The 22,934-nt window shown below is 39.4% G+C and overlaps 1 protein-coding gene across 1 annotated transcript in view; it reads right to left on the bottom strand.

Moving 5' to 3' along the window:
* Window positions 1-22,431, bottom strand: part of TBX15 (T-box transcription factor 15) — a 95,505-nt gene extending 73,074 nt beyond the window's left edge. Inside the window, exon 1 of the mRNA XM_010225827.2 lies at window positions 22,159-22,431. Within this exon, the coding sequence (XP_010224129.2) occupies window positions 22,159-22,360 (202 nt within the window). The 5' untranslated portion in view covers window positions 22,361-22,431. The remainder of the gene's footprint in view (window positions 1-22,158) is intronic.
* Window positions 22,432-22,934: the final 503 nt, after the last annotated feature.

Here is a 22,934-nt window from a genome sequence, read left to right as displayed (position 1 = left end):
GAAAACCTGAAAGGTAAGCAAGTTCCTTTTGTTCCTATACAGATGGGCCAAATTTCATATTGCCCTTCACCTTCCTCAGCTAATGGTGTGAATTCAGAGGAACTATTTTGACATGAAAGGAATTATTGGAAGTGCACATCCGCACTAGATTTTATGATATTTGGTTCTATATTTATCTATAGTAGATGGTTCAATATTGCATTGATATGCAAATCAATGTAATATGCAAGTTGCAACAAAGTCTGCACCAGTAATTGAGTGTTTGCATTAGGTCCTGGGTTTGGTTGCTTTCCTATTCCCCTTCATTTTCTGAAGCCTTTGTTCTTCTAACTTATCCTATGCTCTCCTCTGTAGGTTCAGATGGATACAGCAGGGAGAGGTATTTTTCAGCTGACACATTTGTCAGTTTTACATCTTTCACTGTTTAGGGCTTTGATGTGACTTTTTTCGCAAAATTGTACATTGGGTTTTGCATGGGCAAATTTGCCATATTTTCCCACTTAATGATTTCATCCAAAGCATACTCCAGAAGCTCTGGTTTTAATATCCTAATGCATTCTTTTCGGTTCAGAATCACAGAAAAATTAATATACAGGAAAGCAACACCCCCCAAACTGTATAGAGTTCCCCTGTTAAATTACCATCTTCAGACACTCTCGATCAGGTCCAGTTTCCTCTTTCAACTCTTTTAAAACTCTCTTTTGAACGTTGGATAGCATTGTAGAGCATATCCTGCTTTCAAATATGCTTTCACAACCGCTCACAGTTTCAAGAAACTTATTAACAAGCAGCACTTCCCCCATCTGGGTAGCAGAAATCTCTGACAAGGCAGGGTGCCTTCCTTGTCTTGACTTTCAAAGACAGCAAAAGCTTTGGTGACACCCAAAGTCTTCTGAGCTGCCAAGTTATCCCAGATGACAAGGCCGCTGTTTAGGAAATAAAATTCATGGTTGATGTCTTTCTATTTACAGCAGGCAGGCAACACGCTGAGATGAAATTCTGCATTGGACACATTGCTGCTAGGGCTTGGCCGGCGCTTTAGGTGGTACCTAACATTTGCTTTGATTGTCCTACAACAGGCACAGGATATAGCAAAGGGATAGCCTGGAGATCCAGAAGGGTAGATATAGGACATTTAATAGAGAGGTAACGGAAAGGAGAAATTCAGTGTGTAGTTAATGAAGTAAATATTAGGGCAAAGATGTAAAATACAACAGTAAGAAGCAAGAAAGTAAAATAAGTATATTAAGAAGTCTCGAAAGTCATCCAACAGATTATCATTTCTTCTATCAGAAAAGAGGGGATGCCTGTTTTTGCATGGTAGCAGATAGCATGGAAAAGTTTATAAAAGCATCAACTAAAGAGGTAAAATAATATCATGAAAATGTAAATATTAAAAAGTACAGGCTGGCTAGCTGGCCACTTAAAATGATGTCTTTAATGACTGAGCAGCTTTTTGAAAAGAGGGTCTTTTCTTGCTGTTTACAAGTAAAACAAGCAGTATTAATAATAACACTATTGTGCAACTGGAAGAAACTCATCAGAAGGCCAGCAATTTTATCTGCTTAAGATGTAATATTGCTTCTCAGGCCAGTCAAAAAGAAAAGGGTGGCAGTTTTATTAATCAAATATCTCCTTTTCATCTTAAATGATTAGTGGTTGAAGATGGTAGAAATATTCTCATTAGAGGCTGCTAAGAGAGCAACTTAAAAGAACATTTACTGCATATTCTCCCATTTAGGGTCAAGGCTCTTTCATTTCATTTCTTAAAAAAAAAAAGATTTTTTAAATAAAATTTAGGAAAGGAGTGATGGCAAGAGGACACCATTTCAGTCAGTTGATTAATCCAGCCCTTAACAGAGCAAATGATCAAGATTTGCACATAAGATAGCTTAGAGCTTGTCAGCTTGTTAGATCCTGAGCAAGGTTTAAAAGATGATAGGCTCTTCTCTCAGGGGCTACAGTTACACTTGGCAATCATATGAAACATATTCTAGCACTGGTGTGCTCCTTGCCACTGGTAACTTGTTTAGCCATGCTACCTCAGCATGTCTGGAAGTAATCGGCTGGTCTCCTTACTTCTGGTGCCTGTTTCTTAAAGGCTGTGAATTTTAAAACAAATTGTATTTTTGGTAACTGGATAGAACTCTGCTGTATAACCTATCTAGAGAATGACAAGTATATGCAGCTTTTCAGGATTATCTAACAGAGAATAATAAGTTCAAGGAGATAAAAAACTCTATGGAATGCTTGCAAAAAAATGATAAAAGATAACATAAGGAGTAAAGATTCCCACCTTAAAAAATCAACCACCAGTGAAGAAAAAAAGGCCTGATGAAATCGCTTTTATTCTGGAGTAAGCAGAAAGGTTCTAAAATGTTTCTTTAGGGAAAAAAAATGTAAATCTACAAGTATTGGAAGGACTGGTTTTACTACAAATCTGTAAAGCAGAATCAACCTAGGAGGCTTAAAACAAAATGCTATGTAAGGAGAAACATGGTGGAGAGCCTTGAAGAAGAATGGATAATATGGCAGCTTCATCTGGAAATGCAAAGCCGAAATCAAACAGTTAGTGGTAAAAGGACCTCCCACAGTGGGAAGTCAGAGAGACCTTAAAAAAAAAGTGGTCTATTTTTACAGAACTCAGATGAAGAATGTTTTACATATGTGTGCAAAGCTATATGCATAGATATGGGTTGATGTAGAATGAGAAAGATGTGAGGAAATCTCTGAGAGGATTGCAACATAAGAAAGAAATCAGGAACAAAAGCAAAAAAATAAAGCCACCTCTTTTACTTGGGCTACCTTGAGATACCAAGCTAAATAAGAAAAGCTATTCTCCCTTTATCTTTTCCCATTTACCGTCTTGTTTAAAAATGAATGATTTTTCACACAAAGCTGTCTAAAGTGTAGCTCTGTGTGCATTATGACACCTGTCACCCATTTGGATTATCTTTTTCTGATATGACAAATTACAAATAATTTTCTGATAACTAAGTAAGAGTCCCTCTCTTTTGTCAACAATAGCAATCAGCAATAATCTTATAGCTAGTCTTATCCGATCTTTAAGCTCTTTTGAGCAATGGATATATATGAACTCAAGAAATAATAGAATAATTTCTAAAATATATGTAACTTGAATAGAAAAGTATATATAAAAGAGTACTAAGCAAATAAAGTATCTTTTATATTGAGCTAAAACGAGGTAGAAAGAGGACATAGGTTATTCATCTTCCATGCATGATATGCTCAAAGAAAATTTTAATAAAACAATGTTCTGCCTTCAACTATAGGTCTCAGTACTATTCAACCTGTAGTGCATAGCGGTGACTTTCCCTGGTGGAGATCCTTTTGAGAGGCAAGCTCCTTTTTTCTCCTTGGATTGTGTTGGAGGCCCAAATATTCTGGGTGGACCTGACCGAAGTAATAACCGATGTGGCAGACAATGGTTATTATTTATCACTTATCCCTTCAGATCTGCTGTGCTCCACACTACTTGCTCTTTTCAAGGAAACTCACTTTGTGCAAAAGGAAAAGATGTTTCTTTTTACCATTCTCAACTGTGAATTCATATGGAGAATACGAATTGTTCTCCTGCAATCAGCATAAAAACATAGCCTGCCAATTGTAGGATATCTTGGTAACACAGGGAGTATTTCATCAGGTCACATTTCTAGAAGCGAGTCAAAGTAAAAGTACTTATAAGCACAGATCCTGTTCCTTACATACAAAAAGACAGAACTTCACCAGGTAATTATTATGAGTCCCTAAATAGGCTATTTTTTTGTTTTGCTTTGGATTTTTGACAGCTAATGAATAATACTAGCTACTTATATATTATGCATATAAAAATTCCATTTACATATTACTTTCCTTTACATCTGTTAACAGGCATATTATTATATTGTATGTCTTGTTTGTAGTGTGTAGGAGAGATCCGCATTGTCTTAATAGACTACAGTGCTTTAATATGCTTATGCCTTATGTGCCTTAACACAGGGAAGCCAGAGGCATTAAATGTGCAAGATGGAAATAAAGTTTTGAACTCATGTCTCAAATGCTTTTGGATTATGGTGGGCAGTCATAGGAACACAGAAGAGACACTGTGACCTCATCTGCATGGCTTTCACTGTGCAACTCTTAGTTTGTTGAACAAAAATAGAAGGAACATCTCAGATTACATAGATAATGTCTATCTCTCTGCTATTCTGGCCAATTGGCTGCTATTTTCATCCAGCTGCCTTTCAGTCTCACATAGTATCAACAAGTGAAAATTCACTCAGGTGACTGGAACTGATTTATAGCCACAAAAATGTGGGTTTTGCCTTTGTTTTCCTTTTTGCTACTTCTTCATTTCCTTTTCATCCTGTATTTTCTCCATACTATTTTTTTTAAGATTTTGCTTTCTGGCACTCTTAGGTTTCATGTACCTGATACTGCAAAGACAGATAAAACTAACTTCAAAGACTGAGCCAACTCCAGTCTTGCCTTGTATTGTATGTGTCTGGTCTGAAGACTTCATGAGGGCAAAGTTTCCTGTGATTTTTGAATCAGACCCTTAAGATGACATTTTTAAAAATGACATATTCTGTACATATTAAATGATAGACTGTTTCTTATTACCACTGTCATAATGGTTTTTCTTCCATATGCCTGTCATTAAAAATAATAAATTGGCCTACCCTATCTTGTGAAGAACGCTTACCTTATTCCTTTGTTTTGGTGCCTTATTCATTTCCTCTATTCCTGCTAACAAACTTAGAGTGTAAATCAAAACAAAATGCAGCAGCTTTTTTTTCCCTCTCATAGTAGAGAAGTTAGCAGTTCACATCTTTATCTGATATTCCAGTTTACCAACCATGCTCTATGAATGCAGAATAAAAGCAATTGAAAATGAAAAAACAATACACGCAATCAGTGTAAGAGCAAATTGTCATCACAGAGAGCTAGTACTCCAGCTACTATTCAACATAGTTATAATATTTAATTTTAATCAACTTCCTATGCCACATGCTGCCATTTGCTGTTGCTCTTTGCTATTTAATTCAATGTATATCCTTATTATGCAATGAAACTGCGGGTGGGTATTTGTATTTTGTAACAGCCATGCAGGATCTGTAATATTTTAGAGAAAGGACACTTTATCAATAACAACATTGCTATTCTGAAATGACAGTTACCAAATATGACTAATATTTCCATATATTAAGTCACATTATTGTCATACAGTTGATATTTAGCAACAGTTTGGATCCTCCAGATTTTAGAAGATTCAGAGGTTCTGCGGTGAGAAGAAGAAAAAAAAAAAGGCAGTCCTCCACTGTTTAGACCCCCAAAAAGCCCTTAAAGTTGCACACAAAGCATCATTTCCTCTACAGAACTCCAGTTCGTTCAAGCTTGTACACGGGCAACACAAACTGCCTTTTGTTTACGGATGTAAATTCATTAAGGTAAGCTATTCACAGCTTTTGGGGTGCACCTGAGAATACTCTCTTAGATGCCACTTAGAAATATTAGCACAATTTTCACTCTTAACAATCAAAAGCAAACACATATTAGTGGCTAATGATGTTGTGATCTTACTTTCATGTCAGAATTGCAATGTCTCTGAAGTTCTCCCAGTCAAACATGTTAAAGTGTGCTAGAAAATCACGTTGCTGAATGTGATAAGAGTTCATTAGATGCGTGCATGTGCTGAGATGTGATACAGGAATATTCCTCAACCTATTCTATTCCAGTTGTACATCTGTTTTCAAGGTGTTTTGCGTGTGACCGTAAATTCAGTCCCATTGTTCCCAAATATAAGACCTTAATTCTGCTACCATTTACTGTATAGGCACAGAGCTTGGTTTAGTCACAGTCTTACGTGCAACCTATAAATTAACATTATCAATAGTTTTAGCTCTGTTTCTTAATATTCACTGTGTAGTTATATGCATTGCTCTATTGTTCCCCCACTCTTCAGATAGAGGAACAACAGGAGAAAGTAGTTCCACATTTTTACCTATGTCCATAGAAATGGAACCAGTGCATGCATTTATATCCCCACTCAAAAAAAAAAGCCCCCTGGGCAGGAAAGGAATGCTGGATCAGTTCTGTCCGCTGTAGCATATTGCTCAGCATCCCACTGAGGGATGTTGTTGCTATTATTTTAACAGCAGATCTCTGCTCTTGTTAGTATTTTAATGGCAGATTTTAAAGTTTCCGATAACAGTGGTGGTACAGACACTGAAGCTCAGAGAAACAGAGGTGGCAAACAGATGGTGATACAAGGAGGAATGCAGTATCTATAAATATTCTGATGAAATTCATATCCAGGGCTTCTCACCAGAGGCAACACATGGCACTAAACCCTTAATATGGGGTTTAAATTGGTTTTATGTGGTAAATGGTTTCTTGATGTGTGTTGGCCTACCAGGGAGATTTTTATTCATGGGATCTGGCTATTTATAGCTACCCAGTGAAAAGTTTTATGAAATGTTAATTCTGGATTAATTACCATTAGAAAAAAATGTTCACATTGACCAAATGCAGGCAAATGCTTCCTCTTGAGTTGTCAGGACTTCAAAAACACCCCCACAGAAGGGGCAGTGGCGAAGGCAGAGAAACATCTGGGAAAATACTTCTTGACAGTTTGTCAGAAAAGACATTAAGATAACATTACAGGGCACCATTTGAATGTGCAACTCCTATCTCCTTCCATAAAAATCAAGCAAATGAAATGGCATTCATAAACCCCAGAAATATTTTTATAACATTGTTTACTATACTGGACTTTTTAAAACATGAAATAAGCCTTAAGCTTTACATTCACATGGCACTATTGTTATGGGACTTTCAGGGTAAAATATGTGGAGCTGGAAATTTTGATATAGTCATTGGGAAGGTAACAGAAGAAACTAACATTACTGCACTGAGGGCGTCAAGACAAGGTATTTATCCAGGTGCTTCCTTTTTTTACTGAAATGCCCTTAAAAGTCATTGAGACATCGGGGATCAGTGGCAGTGCAAACTAGGTCTTTGGAGTGGAAAATGCTACTAAAACCTTCGTGAAGTGCTGCTCTCTAGTTGTTCTTGATTTCTACATTGAAGTCTAAAAACTAACATCTTGCTTGTGCTTAGCAAATAGCTTTCAATAAAATAGTCACGCTGTTGTGCAAGGCGAGAGAGAAGAAATAATGATTGCCCATTTTCTCACTAAATTTCCTGCAATTGAAGTCCAAAAATGGAATAAAAGCAAACCATCTTTCCTCACCTTGGGCTTTTATCTCAAATAGATACTCAGAGAGAAAGATATTTTTATGGGAGTTAAAAATTTGGTCCCTATTGATTACCATTCTTCATGTTCAGACTAGCACAGATGTGTGCAATGGCTTTACCTAGGCTTGCAGTGCAAGCTAAAAGCAACACACTTTGGCTAAAATGCAATTTTAAATTATGTTCATGCATGCCAGTGTCACACTTTAAATCTCAATAGCATTTTGAAAGCACAGAAATAATTTAACCACCCATTTCTTAATTTCAAATATAAGTTAGGGTTATAGCTTGGAGTCAATGTACGTGTTTCATCTGATGCATTTTCCTGCTATCTATGAGTTCAGTGAGACAGTTTTCTTAAAAAAAAGTATATCGATTGAGTCCCAATTTTATTTTGTTTAACATCTTGACTTGTCCTGACACCATAAAATGTGATTTAATAAATATGACAATTTCTTATTCTAAGTTCCATCATCAGATTTGCCAAATATATGAAGCAATCTCATGTGCCAGAGAAGATTAAAAGATAGTCCCACTGGAATTCAGAGGCAAGTAATAAAAGAGGATGACAAATTTACATTGAAAGGAAAATGTAGAATTTAAAATAAAGAATCTGAGTCCTCACCTCACAACAATAACCTTTTTAAAATGTGCTATTTTAGTGGATAGTTCTGGATAAAAGTATGTACTTATAACATGAGAAATTACATTCATTTCTGAAAGATTTATTCCTTATGAGGCTCACACTTCACATCTAGGATTTCCATAACTGAAATATCAGAGAAATATCTTGTAGGCCACATTCCTGACATTTGCTTTGTGCCACTGGCAGAATCCTGCAGTTTCAATTTACCTTATAGTTAGGTGCTGATCCTAGAGGCACAGAAACATGAGTTCACCTTTCCTGCTGGGACTGATTGCAAAGGGACATTTGCTGCAAAAAAAGAACACAAATACATTTTGGAAGGATCAGGGCCTCAGATAGCAAGTTGCAATCTGGCTAACAGAAAACTGCTTTGGCTAATGGAAAGAGGGAAGCATAAGAGTTCCCAGGAACAAAAATTCAAGCCTAATATATTTTTAAATGTCATCCAAAGCATTCAAAGAAAGTTCTGTCAAAAATTGTAAGACTTCAGAAGTGGTCATTTTTTTTAATTCCAGTTGAGTGTCCCTTTAAGGATTTATGGCATGACACAGCCCAGGGTTTGCTTAGTTTGGCTTTTAGTAAACTATTATTTTCTTTTGCTAAAAGACTCAGCCACTGGAAGTGGAGATTTTTTTGTTCTCGCAGCTGTTTGCTCCTGTATTATTGAACATTTTTCCTCCAGGTTTGCCCTTTCCTCATTCCCTGGATGTAAACGATACAGAGCTTTCTGCCTGAGCTTAGCAGAGTAATAATCATAGGCAAACGCTTACAATCTGTCTTTCATTAAAAGGGTTTTTCAGACTTCTGTTTAACACAGAATTTTTTGAATTGCCCTTCTAGGGGAGAATTTCACCTCTACTTTTGCCTTGAGGGAAATGTTGGCTTTGTTAAAGCACAGTTAATAGGTAAGTAGGAGTGGTGTATTTGTAGCTTGGCTCTGAGAAAATATAGTAGTGTTCTATCAACATCTCCCACTCTTAAAAAGCACTACTTAGAAGTAGTCATGAGCGTGAAATACTTGGTGCAAACTTACTTAATTGCATTAATATAATTGATAAAATGATATTTCCCTAATAAAAAACAAGGCAGTTCTTCTCTACACTATATAAAAAAGTGTTTAAATTCCTTAGTAATACAAATACCAAAATGAAAGTAGCTTTCATTATCAAATTCCTGAAATATCTTGCAGAGCAGGAGTCTCCTATTTCTAGCCATCAAACCTAGTGCTAATATTAAACACTTATTGATATAGCAGACAATAAAATAGAAATAGAAAAGATTGCTCATTCTAAAATGCTTAAAATATTTTAAATTATTAAATTCAGAACTTTAGTGGACCTAGAAAAGGTTTAGACTACATTCTACAGAAAAAAACAGTACATTAAATCCAAAATATTAGTAATATTTTATAGTTGTAGTAATTCATAATATTAGTAATAGTCGGCTTTGTAGCTAATATATAATTAGTAATTATGTATATATACTATAAATCTCTTCTTGATACATTTATACATGTATGCAAGGCAGGGACAGGGTAGATCAACCAAATTCTTTGCTGATAATCTTAAACATTCAGTCTCCTTAATTATTAAGAGCAGAATTTCTTCCCTTCAAAAATCACCAGTTCCTGAAGAAGAGAAATCCTAAAACAAAAAATAAAAAGAGGACTACAAATAAAGGATAGTAGATATTTGCTGAATGTCATTGTCGCTGCTAAGCTTTCATTTCAATTCAGTAATAGAACAGGCTGAACTTCTCAGTTATTGCTGAATCTAGCCCCACATAAGGATCTATGGACTTCCGCAAAACAAAACAAAGGAAATGACATTTTTAAAAATAACTCAAAAAAAAGGAAAACCAACTCACATCCTCATTAAAAATAATAATTTTATCTGAGGATTGCTGAAATTTAATTTTAAAAAATGAAATTTTTAGAGCTCGAATTATTCAGGTCCTTTATGTGAAGGATTCAAACACTAACTGATTCCTGTATGTTCCTTGCTAAACTGGGAGTGAACGATACCAATTGTTAATTCTGTTTGATTTTAAAAAAGATGACAGAATTCTATAAACTAAAACTTTCTTTTTCAGAATGCTCTTTATAGTCACAAGTGAGAAATCACTGCTTTCTATTCACTTATTTTTAAGAAATACAGATTAAGGATTTTTTTTTTCCACAATATCTGAGACAGACAAAGAGGAAATATATCTCAGGAATTTCTGGGTTCATGTTGCTTTTTTTTTTTTTTTGGTTTGTTTGTTTGTTTTTCTTTTTTTTTCCACAAAATACTTCACCAGAAAAAGAAGATTTAGCCCGTGATTAGTCATGTGCTGATAAAACATGAGACCTCTATTTTACTCCACAGAACTATTCTATCCACAGATAAATTATTTATTTATTTAGAGTTTCCAATACACTAAGATTTTGAGTTCCTACTCCAATACCAAGAGTTCTTTTGAAGTTATTATTAAATGACATCAAACTCAGAAAATAATGACAAAGTCTAGTTGAAGTCTCCATTCTCCTAACCATGGAGTTACCAGGGAACAGTTAGCACATTGGATCCTCTGTGCTCAAAGCAGTAGATTCTGGCACACGACCTGAAGAGCACATCTTATTATGTAAATGGGAAAAAAATGAAGCCAATCACAGTGTAAACGGTTGGCGTAAATGTTGCCTTATTAACGGAAGGTGACTAACCAGAAACACCTTCAAAACATTATTCTTCATAGACCTGTAATGTCCAGAAGCCCTCGATGTGAATTGACACTCCACTGTGCTGTTAAACATGAATAGAACAAAAAAATGGGGCTGTTCCAAAAAGTCAACAGTCTAAGTATGTGTAACATCCTAAATGCTAAAGAAAAATCATTTCTTCCTTGATAAAGTTAGATGAGCATCCTGATTTGCAGACAAAAAGCTGGGACTCAGCCATGTAAATATATATGTATATATGTGTGTATATATATATATATATATATTCCAGCTGTGAATCCAGAGTAAAGTAAAAAGAAAAGGAAAAGTAGGGAAAAAAAGCCATGAAAACCTTGTATTTTTCAAGAAAACAATACAAAATAACTAGTATTCACTTTGTTAGATGGCATAGTAATAAGTTTTTTTCTTCCTATGTATCTGTACTACTCACAGCATTATGTAAATGCTACAGCATATTAAAAAAAATCATAGTGTAATAATTTATATTGCAATATTGCAATGTCAAATATTTCCATGGATATTCAGGAAGAGTCTGATTATTTATAAATAGAATGACAAAGGCACGATTCATGATTTAGAGTAGAACTGAACCTGAATTATCTACAGTAGTTGGTTATTGCAAGGAATGTTTAATGTTCTTAACAATAAGAAATTTGCTATGCTGAATTTAATTAACCATTAATTCAACTGGTAATTAATTACTTAACCAGAAATAACAATAAACAGTATTTTTAAAATTATTCTAAAAAATTCTACAGTGTTCACTGGAAGACAGATGATTCCATCTAAATGAGCCTTTCCAATTTTTCCTGAAATTCACTTTTTTTTTTTTCACACCAAGCTGTGGAAAGCAAACCTTGCTCTTTTTCATTAATGCCTTTGCTTTTTCAGATTTTTCCTTCCTTCCCTGCACCAGGCCTAAGCCATATCAACTAAGTATTGTGCATTTGTCCAGTACAAAATAATGAGTTGATTTCTAGGGCCTACATAAAACATATCGGACCATAATTGATATATGTTATCTTTAGGAAACATGCCATTCATTATCCAGAAAAAGAAAGCCATGAGGATACCCACATTTGGGGAGGGGTGTTGTAGAGAGGGTCTAATTTTTTCTAATTCCTCTACCATGACTTGCCTGCTGGGGTCAAAAACAAAATCCTACATGCTTCCATTCCTTTTCTTTTTTGACCGTTTCTGCCTCCATCTTCATTTTCCTCTTCCAAATTCATCCCCAGTTCTGAGTGTTTCCCTTCTCCCTAGCTCCACAGCACTTGCACACTCTTCTCTTTATTCTCTCTGTGTGCCATCCCAGCCTGAGGAGGAGGTAGCACTCACAGACACCCACCAACACGGCAGTCCACTTGATGTTCGTGAACCCAATTAGAAGTATAGCATTTCCCATGGCAAAGCCACAGAGGCAGCAAGTGCCCCCCACCATTTTTCATTGTATGAGGGACTGAACTGGTTTTTTTCTTTTGTTATTGTTAAATCCTATAAACGTATGGGTTTATATATTTATGTATCTCTTCATTTTTAAAAAACAGTTATTGCCAAATTGCAAATTATTCTCAAATAGGTAAAAAATTATTGAACTTTAATGTTAACATTACTCAGGCAATCAACCTGAAGCACTCTTAATAAATAGCTGGTTCACAATTGAGTCTTTCATTCAAGGAGCAGACGGGGAAATTTTCTTGATGTTCCACTATATAATTACATTCTCACAAAAGGTATTAATTATTGCCCCTTTCTGTAATAGCACACAGCCAGCAATCTCCACAGCCACTCTCCTCCCAGCCCAAGAGCAATTTCCTGAGTTATGGCACATACAGAATTGCTATGTACAGAATAAACTAAGCAGTTTCTAGAAGGGCAATGAAAGCTTTCTGCTGCTCAGCCAGCGTTAGAGGAACCTGCGTAGCCAAACTGTGTCTTATGCAAGTAACACTCTACAGCATTGAAGTGAATAACATGACTAGCTTGGAACTAGGCAGATGGAGACTGTTTTGATGGTAAATGAAGACGTTCTCTCTATTCGCTCCATGGAGCCTGGCACAGGAAGCCCCAAATCCTAAAATAATAAATCTTCTATTTATCTTTTAATTTCTAGAGCAAAATAAAAAACACTAGGCATCCACATCCATGAGCTGTCTCTTGTATTTTTAGAGCTTTCTACATCCTTCCAGCATAAAAACATTAAGTTGACCAAAGTTAAAAAACAAAACAAAACAAACAAAAAAAAAGTTTCAGTTTAAGAATAACAGCCTCGTCCTGTATGGAACGTTATTGTACTGAACTGCACATTAAAAAAAGCAAAAACACTTAGGGAGTGCAAAGATGGCCATATTCCATAAACATTAAGCTGAGCTCATCTGTCAGTTTTCATTGTATAAGGGACTGAACTCTCAGAAATTTGCCACACACTGGAGACCAGAGGAAAACATGATCTTTTCAAAGTGTAAGAGTGAACACCTAGGCATTGATTTCGCTGTTACAATTATTCTATTCAGCCAGGATAACGCAGCACACCAAGAAGGGAAATTCAGAAATTTTCCAGTCTTGACAGTTGTACTGAAGGAGAGGATGCTCTCTGGTTGTGAAGGTCTGGCTAGGACATCTCAGAGCATAAACACAACTCAAGGAATAGGTCAAGATCTCCACGGGAATTACACTTTCTCAATGTCACTGAAAATAAGGTCACCTTTTAAAAATCAATGCCATAAAGTCCTTTGAAATGTAGAAGAGAGTGCTCAACAGCAGTCTTCCTCCTGTTTCTTTCACCCTGATAAGCAGAGTGGCTTAAAGAAAAAAGAAAGAAAAAAAGAAAGCCTTTATCAGTGCAAACTGCAGCTAAGTGCAAAGATGACAGGGATGGCAGGGCAGCAGTGGGATAATTTCATAGTCAAACTGATGCTTACAGATCATAATGAAATGGTTAATGATCATAACAAAAACAATCAGTTCATAACTGATTTTTCATCATCATGCTTTTCACAGAATCAAGGACAATCATATGAGGCAAGAAGGTGGGGAATCTGCTTATGAATCTATCTGTTCTCAGTGTAGCTTCTTTCTTGGCAGATTCCAACTTACAGACGACCTGCAGGTACCTGGGGGGATAAAACAGCAATAATTTGTTCTTAGAGACTACCCTGCTGTTCTTAGAGTTTTGATAGTCAATCAGCTCTTTTGACAGCTTGATAAGGGATGCTGCTGTTAAACTGATGTGGATTCTTAAGGAGTCCGTAATACACATATTCTTACTCTCAGTAAAAGCAAAGGGACTCTTGCTCTCTTCAATTCTTTCCTTACTTTGGAGGTATATTTCTGATCAGGCCGTTACCTATATCCTGAAGCTCCTAGAAACAGAGGCCTGGTTTTGTTATTTCACTGGTCGTGGGGAAAAATGTTAATGTTAGCCAAGAGTGCATCTAGTCACTTAATTAAGTCAAAGAATTGTAAGACATTCATAATTATTCTGTATGATCTGTCCCAGTGATTTTCAAACAATTTTTGCTGTGACTGTGTTCATATAAATGTGCTGATTATTAATATGATTTGTGTTAGTCCTTAACTAGCTCATAAGTGCTCTTTAGAACCTGTAAATTGCTTCTTTTAAAGGTGGTTTGCAATAATTTCTTTCCAAGTTTCTTTCCAAGAGATACATGCAAGGACATTGCTGAATATGTCTGTTTAACAATACCAAAAAAAAATCCTATACTTCCTATTAAAAGCAGAAGTCTTAAGAAGGATGACCAGATGCCAATATGATGCAGTAAAACTCTTTGCTATGACAGGAACTGAACTCTATCATGCAAAAACTTAGTTGAACCCCTTTTTTTTTCTTAGTAGTTAAAGAATGAGGATTTGAGGAAATGTAAAATTATTTATGAAATCATGCAGAATCTGGCAAATAACTTTGGTTGATAAAAGAAGAAAAATCTGGGAGTGGTTCTAATGTCCACATGCTTAATTTCACTGTTATCCAAATCAAAATGTCTTTAGTAATTCCAAACTCGTTTCAAAATCTATTTTCAAATTATTTATATAAAGCATAGGGGGGAAAAAAGGAGAGAGAGAAAGGAATCCATTTTAAAAATAGTTACACATGCAGAATTTATATTTTCCTATTTCTTAATAAAGAAAAAAATATGAAACTCTCCTCACTCTCTTCACTTTTTTTTTCACCTCAGTCCCCAAAATCCTTTATTGCCCAGTCCTAGGTGGGGATTCTTCTCTAAATTGCTCCATTGTGTGAATTATTATGTGCTGGTCTAAGACATTTCCTAGGTTCAACCTTCCTTCTAGCAGTTGCAAGTTTGCGTTTGCAACTATAAAGTAAACATTAGACAACTAATTTTTCAAAAGCGAGTGGGGAGGGGAAATTTGGATGGTCCTTTCACTACCTTCACAATACCCTCAGATGAATAGCTCATCTTAGGAAATGGTCTTTCAAAATATTATTGCAACAAGTGCTTTTGTCACTCCTTGTTTCATTTACTGGTTCACGGATCTTGCAGAGTACTCTTTTAAAAGATGCCACTGGCATGAACAGTGTTGCTAGGTGCTGTGTTTCCTGTTGGGGTTTAAAAATTTCTTAATTAGCTTTCAAAGTGATTTCAAATTATTTTTTTCATAACACCACTTTATCTTTCTCTAGCTATTCTCACCAAAGCATGCTACAGACCTTATCATGACAAAGGCAAAGATGTGTTTGGAAAAAACAGCTGCTTAGCAATCAGAAAGGCTGGAATCGTAAAATATATTCACTCATGTAGGAACAGCAAAGAGCTACTGCACACCAATCTTTTCACTGAAAAATATTTCCAGGTGCTGTTGCACAGTACTCCCTATCTATCTGTGGAAAATATGAATCCAGAAAAGACAACATTTCTCCTGGCCTGCTCTGGGCAAAGTTTGGCACTGGAGCGCTGAAAAGCCCATGGCTGCCTGGTTTACCATGTATACTGGAGTATCCATTGCTGCGCTTACCGATGAAGCTGTACAGTTCTCAGATGGATCATTTTTCTGTTTGCCCACTGCACTTTCACTGTCAGGATTGCAACATACCTTCCCAGCCCATTGCAGGTGTTGTTAAACAGACACTAGCGGGATTAGTCTGCTTGCGAAAGTGTTTTGTTCACTTAAACTTGGTCAGTTTAGAAAATTTAAGCTTCTTACAGTGAAGCTGATTTTTTATCACCATTGTAAAATACAGATCTAAATTTATACACTTAGGCTGATTTAAATTGCACTGGAACAGATTTTGTTTAAAAGAGAAACCAGTGTAAAAGCTATATGAACTGGTCTCAAGTCCACCTAGGAATTTTCCCAGTGTTCTCAGACTGAGTTTAGCACATTTTTTAAACTACCATAAGCTTATTAATGTAGACCAGAAAGAAATAAAAACAAAACAAAACAAGACCATATTTTGACCCTTAAAGCCTTGCAAGCACTGATTCTTACAAGAAGTCAACAGCTTAAAATGGGAACCCTGGTCTGTGTGACTACAGGTGGCTTGAGTGATCCTGACTGTGTTGCAAAATAATGCAAATGCTCTTTTCTGAATGTAGTACTCTTGGAAGACCTCTTTTGACTTCTCCATCTGAAAAAAAAGAAAAAGCATCAGTTTTCCTTAAAGGCAGATAAGATATAGCAGTACACTTCTGCCTGAGGAGAGACTACCTGGACTGATATTTGATATAGGTGCTCAGTTCCCGGTGGAAGGAGGGAGAAGTGATTGATGATTTGTAAGGAATTACTTGAATTTTGCTTGTAACAGAAGCTTTTTGGATTCTCCCAAAGTTCTTCTTAAAGACAAGAAATGTCTTTTGAAAGTGCTGTTTCCCCCTTCTGTGCAGATAGAATAAACTCATATAAAATTGCTGCAGATTTAAAATAAATAGAAAAGAAAACATTGTCCAACGTGTTGTCTTTTTTTTTCTGAAACTGCTAATCTGTAAGATTTGTCTCCATTACTTCGTTACCTGCTGTCTTCGTACAATGTGAGTAATTCTCTCGGCAGGAAAAGTTTAACAAACCTAACAGCAGGAGTTCACCGATTCAGTAAGACACATATTACCACAGAAACAAATCCTTCTCACTCTCTGTCTCCTCAGACTCCAAGGTCAAAGTTGTGTGAACCTGACCAACACAAACCCCTTTCTGAACCCCTCACAGCTCTTCTTGCCCTTATCTGGACAGCTCCATATGCCTCCTGCAATCGTGTCATCTGATTAAGGCAAGATCGTTAACTCTGCGACAAAAATATAGCAACAGTATAGGCATTATGTCAGTCGGGTTTTTATTTTCCCTTCCATCAAAAACATCAGGGAGAAATGGGTCTGAGCCTCCCTTAGCTGCCCCCATGACTCCCCAAATCCTCTCCTTAGGAGGGCAACCAATGATCTAACAAGTGGGATGAATTCACTCATGGAGTCCCAGACACACAAAAGTCTGTTAGAAAGACATAGCATAAGTAAACTCCAATCTTAAACTCTTCTGCCAAAAATCAAGCTAATATCCTCTTACACATCAGTGTTATGGAGCATATCTCCTCAGCAATTCTCAAAGACCATGCAAAGGATGATGTTCATCAATGTACTTTACCTCAGAAAACTGGAGCAGAGAAAAGAGACGACAAATAGTCCTCTGCCAGTTCCTGAAATCCTAGTTCCATGCACTGAGCACTCAGACAAAAGTTTAACAAAGAAAGTACATCTGGAATCAAATTAAGTCCCTCACTATTTGCAGACCTAATAGGCATTAGTCAGAAATGGGAATTCATTAATATTGATATTCATAGCATATGAAAGAGAAGAAAAAGTATTATTATCATTTTGCATTATTATAATAAAATGCAAAGTGAATTATGATAATGCAAATCATAGTAGTCTGAAAATTCTAGTTTGTCTTTTCCAAGGTCCACTACATGCAGCAAATGGATTTATATGGAATATATGGTCTGCACATGGCTCTTCAATAAAATGAGGTGGCATGTGGCACTCTATTTTTATCATTCCCTGCAATTGCACTTCCTCAAAATTTGTTATCCACCTCCTTCTTTGGGATTCATCTCTGCTGACATTACATCCAGTCCAAAACCTCCAGGCACTTTTAGTCAGCCTACATTTCTCCCAGTTGTTTTTGCTGCAGGCAGTCTTGACTTGCCTGCGGTAAGTTTGAGACCCAGGTACTCCTTACAGGAGTGTAGGCAGCATTACGATGACTCAGTTTAAATTGAAAAATTTCATACTATAGCAAAATAGATAGGAGTTTTACTCATGCCAGCAACGTAAGGCTTTGTCACGAAGCTAGTCTGACAGATAAGTAGTTGTAATAAACACATTGTGGGTCATAAATGTATGCCGTATTGTTTTCTCTTATTGCAAAGCCTCACAGTAATTCATTAACATAGTTTTATATAATGTAGGGTATAAAACACACTTTTGTAATCAATCTCTTTACAGATAGACCAAAAAAAAGAAAAAGAAAAAAACTCCCAGAGAAGTTTTTTGAAACCGATTTGTGTATTTTCAATATGTGCCATGAGAAATACCCACGCGGTGCATGATGCAGAGACCCTGTTGGCAAAATTCGTTTATGAGGCTCCAAATCACTGCATCCTTTTTCTCTTTGCAAGGTATAGGGCCCTTCTGGACACTCGAAAGTGCATTTTGTACCAACAACGTATGACTGTCCCTCTGAAGCGCTTGTGCATAGCTAAAGGCACTGCATTTCAAAGGAGGGGACAAATTCCACAACACGCCCGCGACAAACTTGTGTCGAGCCAAGGAGCCAGCAAAGCTCATACTGGGCCTGCGGCCGTGCAAGAGGCAAGGACTAGTGAAAGTCACCGCGATAGGCGATGGTAAACAGTGCATACATTGAGGACGGCCGTGCCTGCCCTTCTCCTCTCCCCGCGCCGTCCCGTGACCTTTCTCGGCTTAGGTTTAAACTATAAATACCCAGAGGACATCCGAGCCCATTGTTTTGTTGCCCTCTGAGAAAATCAAACCTGCGAAGGGAGGGCGGTGCTCGGGCCATCGGGTTCGCGCGTGGCCCCTCTCCCCTCCGCCGCCGCCGCAGTCCTGGGGCCAGGACCGACACCGGCCGCATCTCCGGGAGACCGCGCAGGAGCCACCACAGGGGCCCACGCAGGCCTCGAGCCGCGAGTGGTCACGGGGCTGAGGGAGCCGCTCTGATGGAGAATTGACTTTCGTAGCTTGGCGACTAAAACCCACGTGTGCTTAAAATACAGATCTATCCGCCCTTCTACACGAGCATCGTAAACCAGTGCATTAACCCCGGCGACAAAATTCATCCCAGGCGTGTAAGTTGGAGATGCCGGCGATATTTTTGCAAACACAAAGCATTCACCCACTCACGTCTGTCATCTTCTCCCTCCCCAACACACAACTTCCTGCGATTCCCTTCGCCTCTGCCGGGAAGCTACCGCTCCCTCGGCCGCCCGAGGAGACTCGGAGTCGCTACAAACCTGGCTAGTCAAGGGCTTGGGCGCGTCTGGGAAATCGCAGCTACAAGGAGATGGACTTCGTCAAAACGGAGAAACGCGCACGCGAGGAGTGCTGCGTGTTGAACCCTCCTCGAAGGCCACCTTTCGTAAACAGACGCAGAGAACGCGTGCAAAGGGAGGCGGGGGGGTGTAGGGGGAGGTTTAAAAGTGCAGACCCCGGCATTGTTTTTCATGAAACAGAGAAGCCAAAAGAAACGGGTGCCAAGCCGGGCTGCGGAGCAATGAACCGCGCCCAAGGTCTCCCTCCTCCGCGGTGCCGCTCGCCGCTCGCCTTTCGCCTCGGCAACCTAGGGCCCGCTAGGTGAACCGAACAGCTCCTTGAGCGGGGAAGATCTGGAAAAAAGAGTACGAACACTCGTCACTCCTTTTCCCCGCGTTTGATCCCTTAAGGCGACTTGTCAATTTGAATTGACAGTTTTGTTAGGATAAATCGATATTTTTGACTGGCTCTATTGGCCAAACTATTTTTTTTCCATTCTTCCCGGTGATGTCTGGGGCCTCTCTGTAGTCACACCTGTACCAATAATATCGGGAAAAAAAGGGGGGGGGAAAGAAATAAAGACCCGCGTTTCCACTCATTTCCTATGCTCTTCGAGAGCAGCGATTTTCAGTTTTGAACGCTTAGGATATTGTAAAACTTCTCTTTCAAATGTTGTTTTTGTTATATCACTAGAGATTTGACAAGTTTAAAATACTTTAGATGTAAATTCATTCTTAATTGGAACTTGTAAAGATTGAATTCGGTGGGTATTATATATCTGCTAATCAATTTTCACCCAGGAGCAAAGTTATATTGCGGCGGTTAGGTTTAATGAAGTGACTGTGCAATTACACTCGCGGACTTTATTTAAAGTCTATTAAGGTCCTAAGAATTATTTCTCAAACTGTTCTTGATTTCCCTTGCATTATGAAAAACACCATATTTGATTTCTAAGCTCTCCGGCATTAGCAGCCTTTCTCTCCCATTTTCTGGTCTGGCACCTGAGGGCATTTTCCTTCTTTTTTTTCTTTTTTTTTTTTCTTTTTTTTTATTTATTTCGGATTCATGAAAAAAAAAATATGCGAATTAACTTCCAGACCAACGAAAATAAATATATCCTGCAGTACCTGGAAATTAATGCCGAACGGTTCTAAAAACGAAATTTTTTCACATATCTGCTGCTTTGGAAAACGATTTTTTCGTCATTTGGGTCACCCATTTATTATTTTTTACTTGGAACACTTTACCTTTTCCCGGCTGTTATTTTGACAGCGCTTTTCCTTTTTCCTTAACGCCTGTCGCCCCACTAAGAGAGAGCTCCGGGAAGAGGATTATTCCTATGTTACCTTTGGATCTTCATCGGGAAGAGCTGCTGTTGCTACAAGCCAAATGAAATGCGGTTCCTTGAGCGTGGAGCCGGGCGAGAAGCTCTCCGAAGTTCCCGGTCTTTAGCGTCTCCCCAAAAATACTTAAGAGATTTTTTAGAATAGTTGTTTTATTATTATTATTATTATTATTATTATTATTATTATTATTATTATTATTATCTCTCTCTTCGATTCCTGATTGTTTCTCTGCTTTTAGTGATGGGTTTTGGGCAGTCGGCTCTTGCCGATATCTGGGACAACCTCTCACACACACGTTTTTTTTTTCTCCAAGTACATTGGTTGGAATGGAGCAAGTGGAGTTTAAAAAGTGCTGCCATTTCTCTTGTGGGATAACGAAGAGAAATTGCTTGAACTTTTCTCCCACTTTCAATATTTAAAATAAAAAAAATGACGAGAACTTTTCCCGCAGTACCCTTTTTCCGATCACGGCACTTCTGTGCTCAGGGGCGCCTGCTCGGTCCCGTTTCAAGGTATGGGGGAGCGGGGAGGGAGGACGGCGAGAGCGCGGGCCCTGCGCGGCGTTGCGCGGGACAGGAGACAGCGCAAATCCCCGCGCGCCGCTCTCGCTTCGCCTCTCGCAGACCCCGCGGCTTGGCGACTATTTCGGTGGGGCTCTCGTTTTAAGGGACAAATAATTTGCCTCGATGGACAAATAATTGTTACGGACCGGACCCGACGCTTCTCTTAATTTTCCCTGTTGCCTTCAAGCGGGACTCTATGGAACCTCCCGTTCCCCGCTGCCCGCTTCCCTCTTCTAAAAGCCTTTCCCTGTCAGGAAAAGCGAAGACAAGGCCGGAGCCAGCCCGCTGCCTGTCCCTGCACGCGGGGAATACACAGCTTCCGGCCGCGCTCCCTCGGGCGCTGAGCGCAGGGGCCTCAGCGGACCCGATCTGGTCCCGACCAGCCCTGGCAGGGCAGAATCAGGTCCCGGAGCTCCAGTCCCAAGCCCCCGCGCTGTCCGAGTCAGGCGCGCAGGACCGCGGGGTGCGCGGGTGCCCCGAGTCCGGAGCCCCGGCCTCGCCGCCGCTTAGCGCTGGAGCCGCGCAGTGGGACGACGTCGATCCGAGGAGCCCGCCTCTTCTTCCACGAGAATCTCCGGTTAGATCAGCACGGTTTCCACGGGGCAGACTTTCAGAGAGCCGTACATAAGATCTGTCCCGCAGTGATGTGAATCTTGGCCCCCGACTTTTGCCCCCGACGCGCCCTTGGTCGGAGCTTTCCGGAGTTGCACAGAGCAAGGCGAAACGCATGTCCCAAGACACCCAGGAAGTTGCAGCGCGAACGCGAACGCGGACACGGAGAAAGGGAGGAGAAAGGGAAAAGGAGCTAGGGGTCCCGCCGTTCCCTCTCGGGAAGTCATGAATTGAGGCGGGGGGGGGGGAGAAGCGGTGGGGGGGGGCTCGCGATGGGTGAGAGAAAAGTCCCTGTAAACCGAAAATAATAATCGTAATCTCCGAAGAGTTTCCCCGACGCCGGATATTTTCATGGACGCGAGACCGTGTAGAATGGAGGAGCGCTGCGCCCGCGCCAGCCCCGCTAACGGAGCAAAGGGGCTGCGGCTGGGTCGGCGGTGGGAGAAAGTCAGGGAAAGTGGGGGAGGGGGGTCGGCGTAGAGAAAGGAGTTACACTGACCGGGGTTGAGGTCCAGGCACTGAGTCGGGTCTTCATTGTCTCCTAGCTGGCCATTGGGACTGAGGCTTTCCATGGACAAATCCAGCCCCTTGTCCTCCCAGTCTCGCAGTTTCCTCTTTTTATTTGTCCCGATCAAGGCTTCTACTGAGAAAGCGTGTGCTCGGGAGCTGAGGGCCACCGCCGATCTTCGCCTCTCGCTCATCTTATCCCCCAGCCCAGACCCTTGGCCAGAAGAGCAACCAGTGGCTGGGAGCGCGGAGCTCGGGGACCAGAGGCAGAACCTCTCTCTTCTTTCTCCCCCTCCACCTCTCCCCAGCTGCACCCCAAGAAGAACCAGCCCTCAGTCTCCCAAACGAACTACATGAGATTGCAGATACTCCGTAGGCAGAGCCGAGAGAGTGTGCACAGCCTAGGTCCCCAGCACTTGCTCAGAGGGGCTGTAGGCTGGATTTCATCTTTCTTTTTTTTTCTTTTTTTTTCTCCCCTTTCCTTCTGTCTCTCTCTGATTGATCCAAACTTCTGGTATTTTTTTCTCCCAGAGTTAGGCAGGCTGCGTGCGCCTGTCAAGGGGAGAAAAAAAAAAAAAAAAAAAAAGTGTCCCCGGCCAATAGGAGGGAGAGATCGGGAGAAACCCAAAAGCTGCAGCCCAATGGGAAGGAGAGGGAGACTCGGCCTTCGAGGCTAAGAATTTTGGCCATCTGAATCCTGGGACACCGTTCGAGAGAATTAACTATTTGAAGACCGGGGCGCCATTTAGTGCACATAGTTCTAAATAC

The sequence above is a fragment of the Tinamus guttatus genome, unplaced genomic scaffold, assembly GCF_059628265.1.
Source record: "Tinamus guttatus ecotype Peru unplaced genomic scaffold, ASM5962826v1 Tinamus_guttatus_pri_ptg000404l, whole genome shotgun sequence".
In the NCBI taxonomy this organism is placed as follows: Eukaryota; Metazoa; Chordata; class Aves; order Tinamiformes; family Tinamidae; genus Tinamus; species Tinamus guttatus.
Note: the sequence above shows the minus strand (reverse complement) of the source record. Positions and strands in the feature narration are given on the sequence as shown.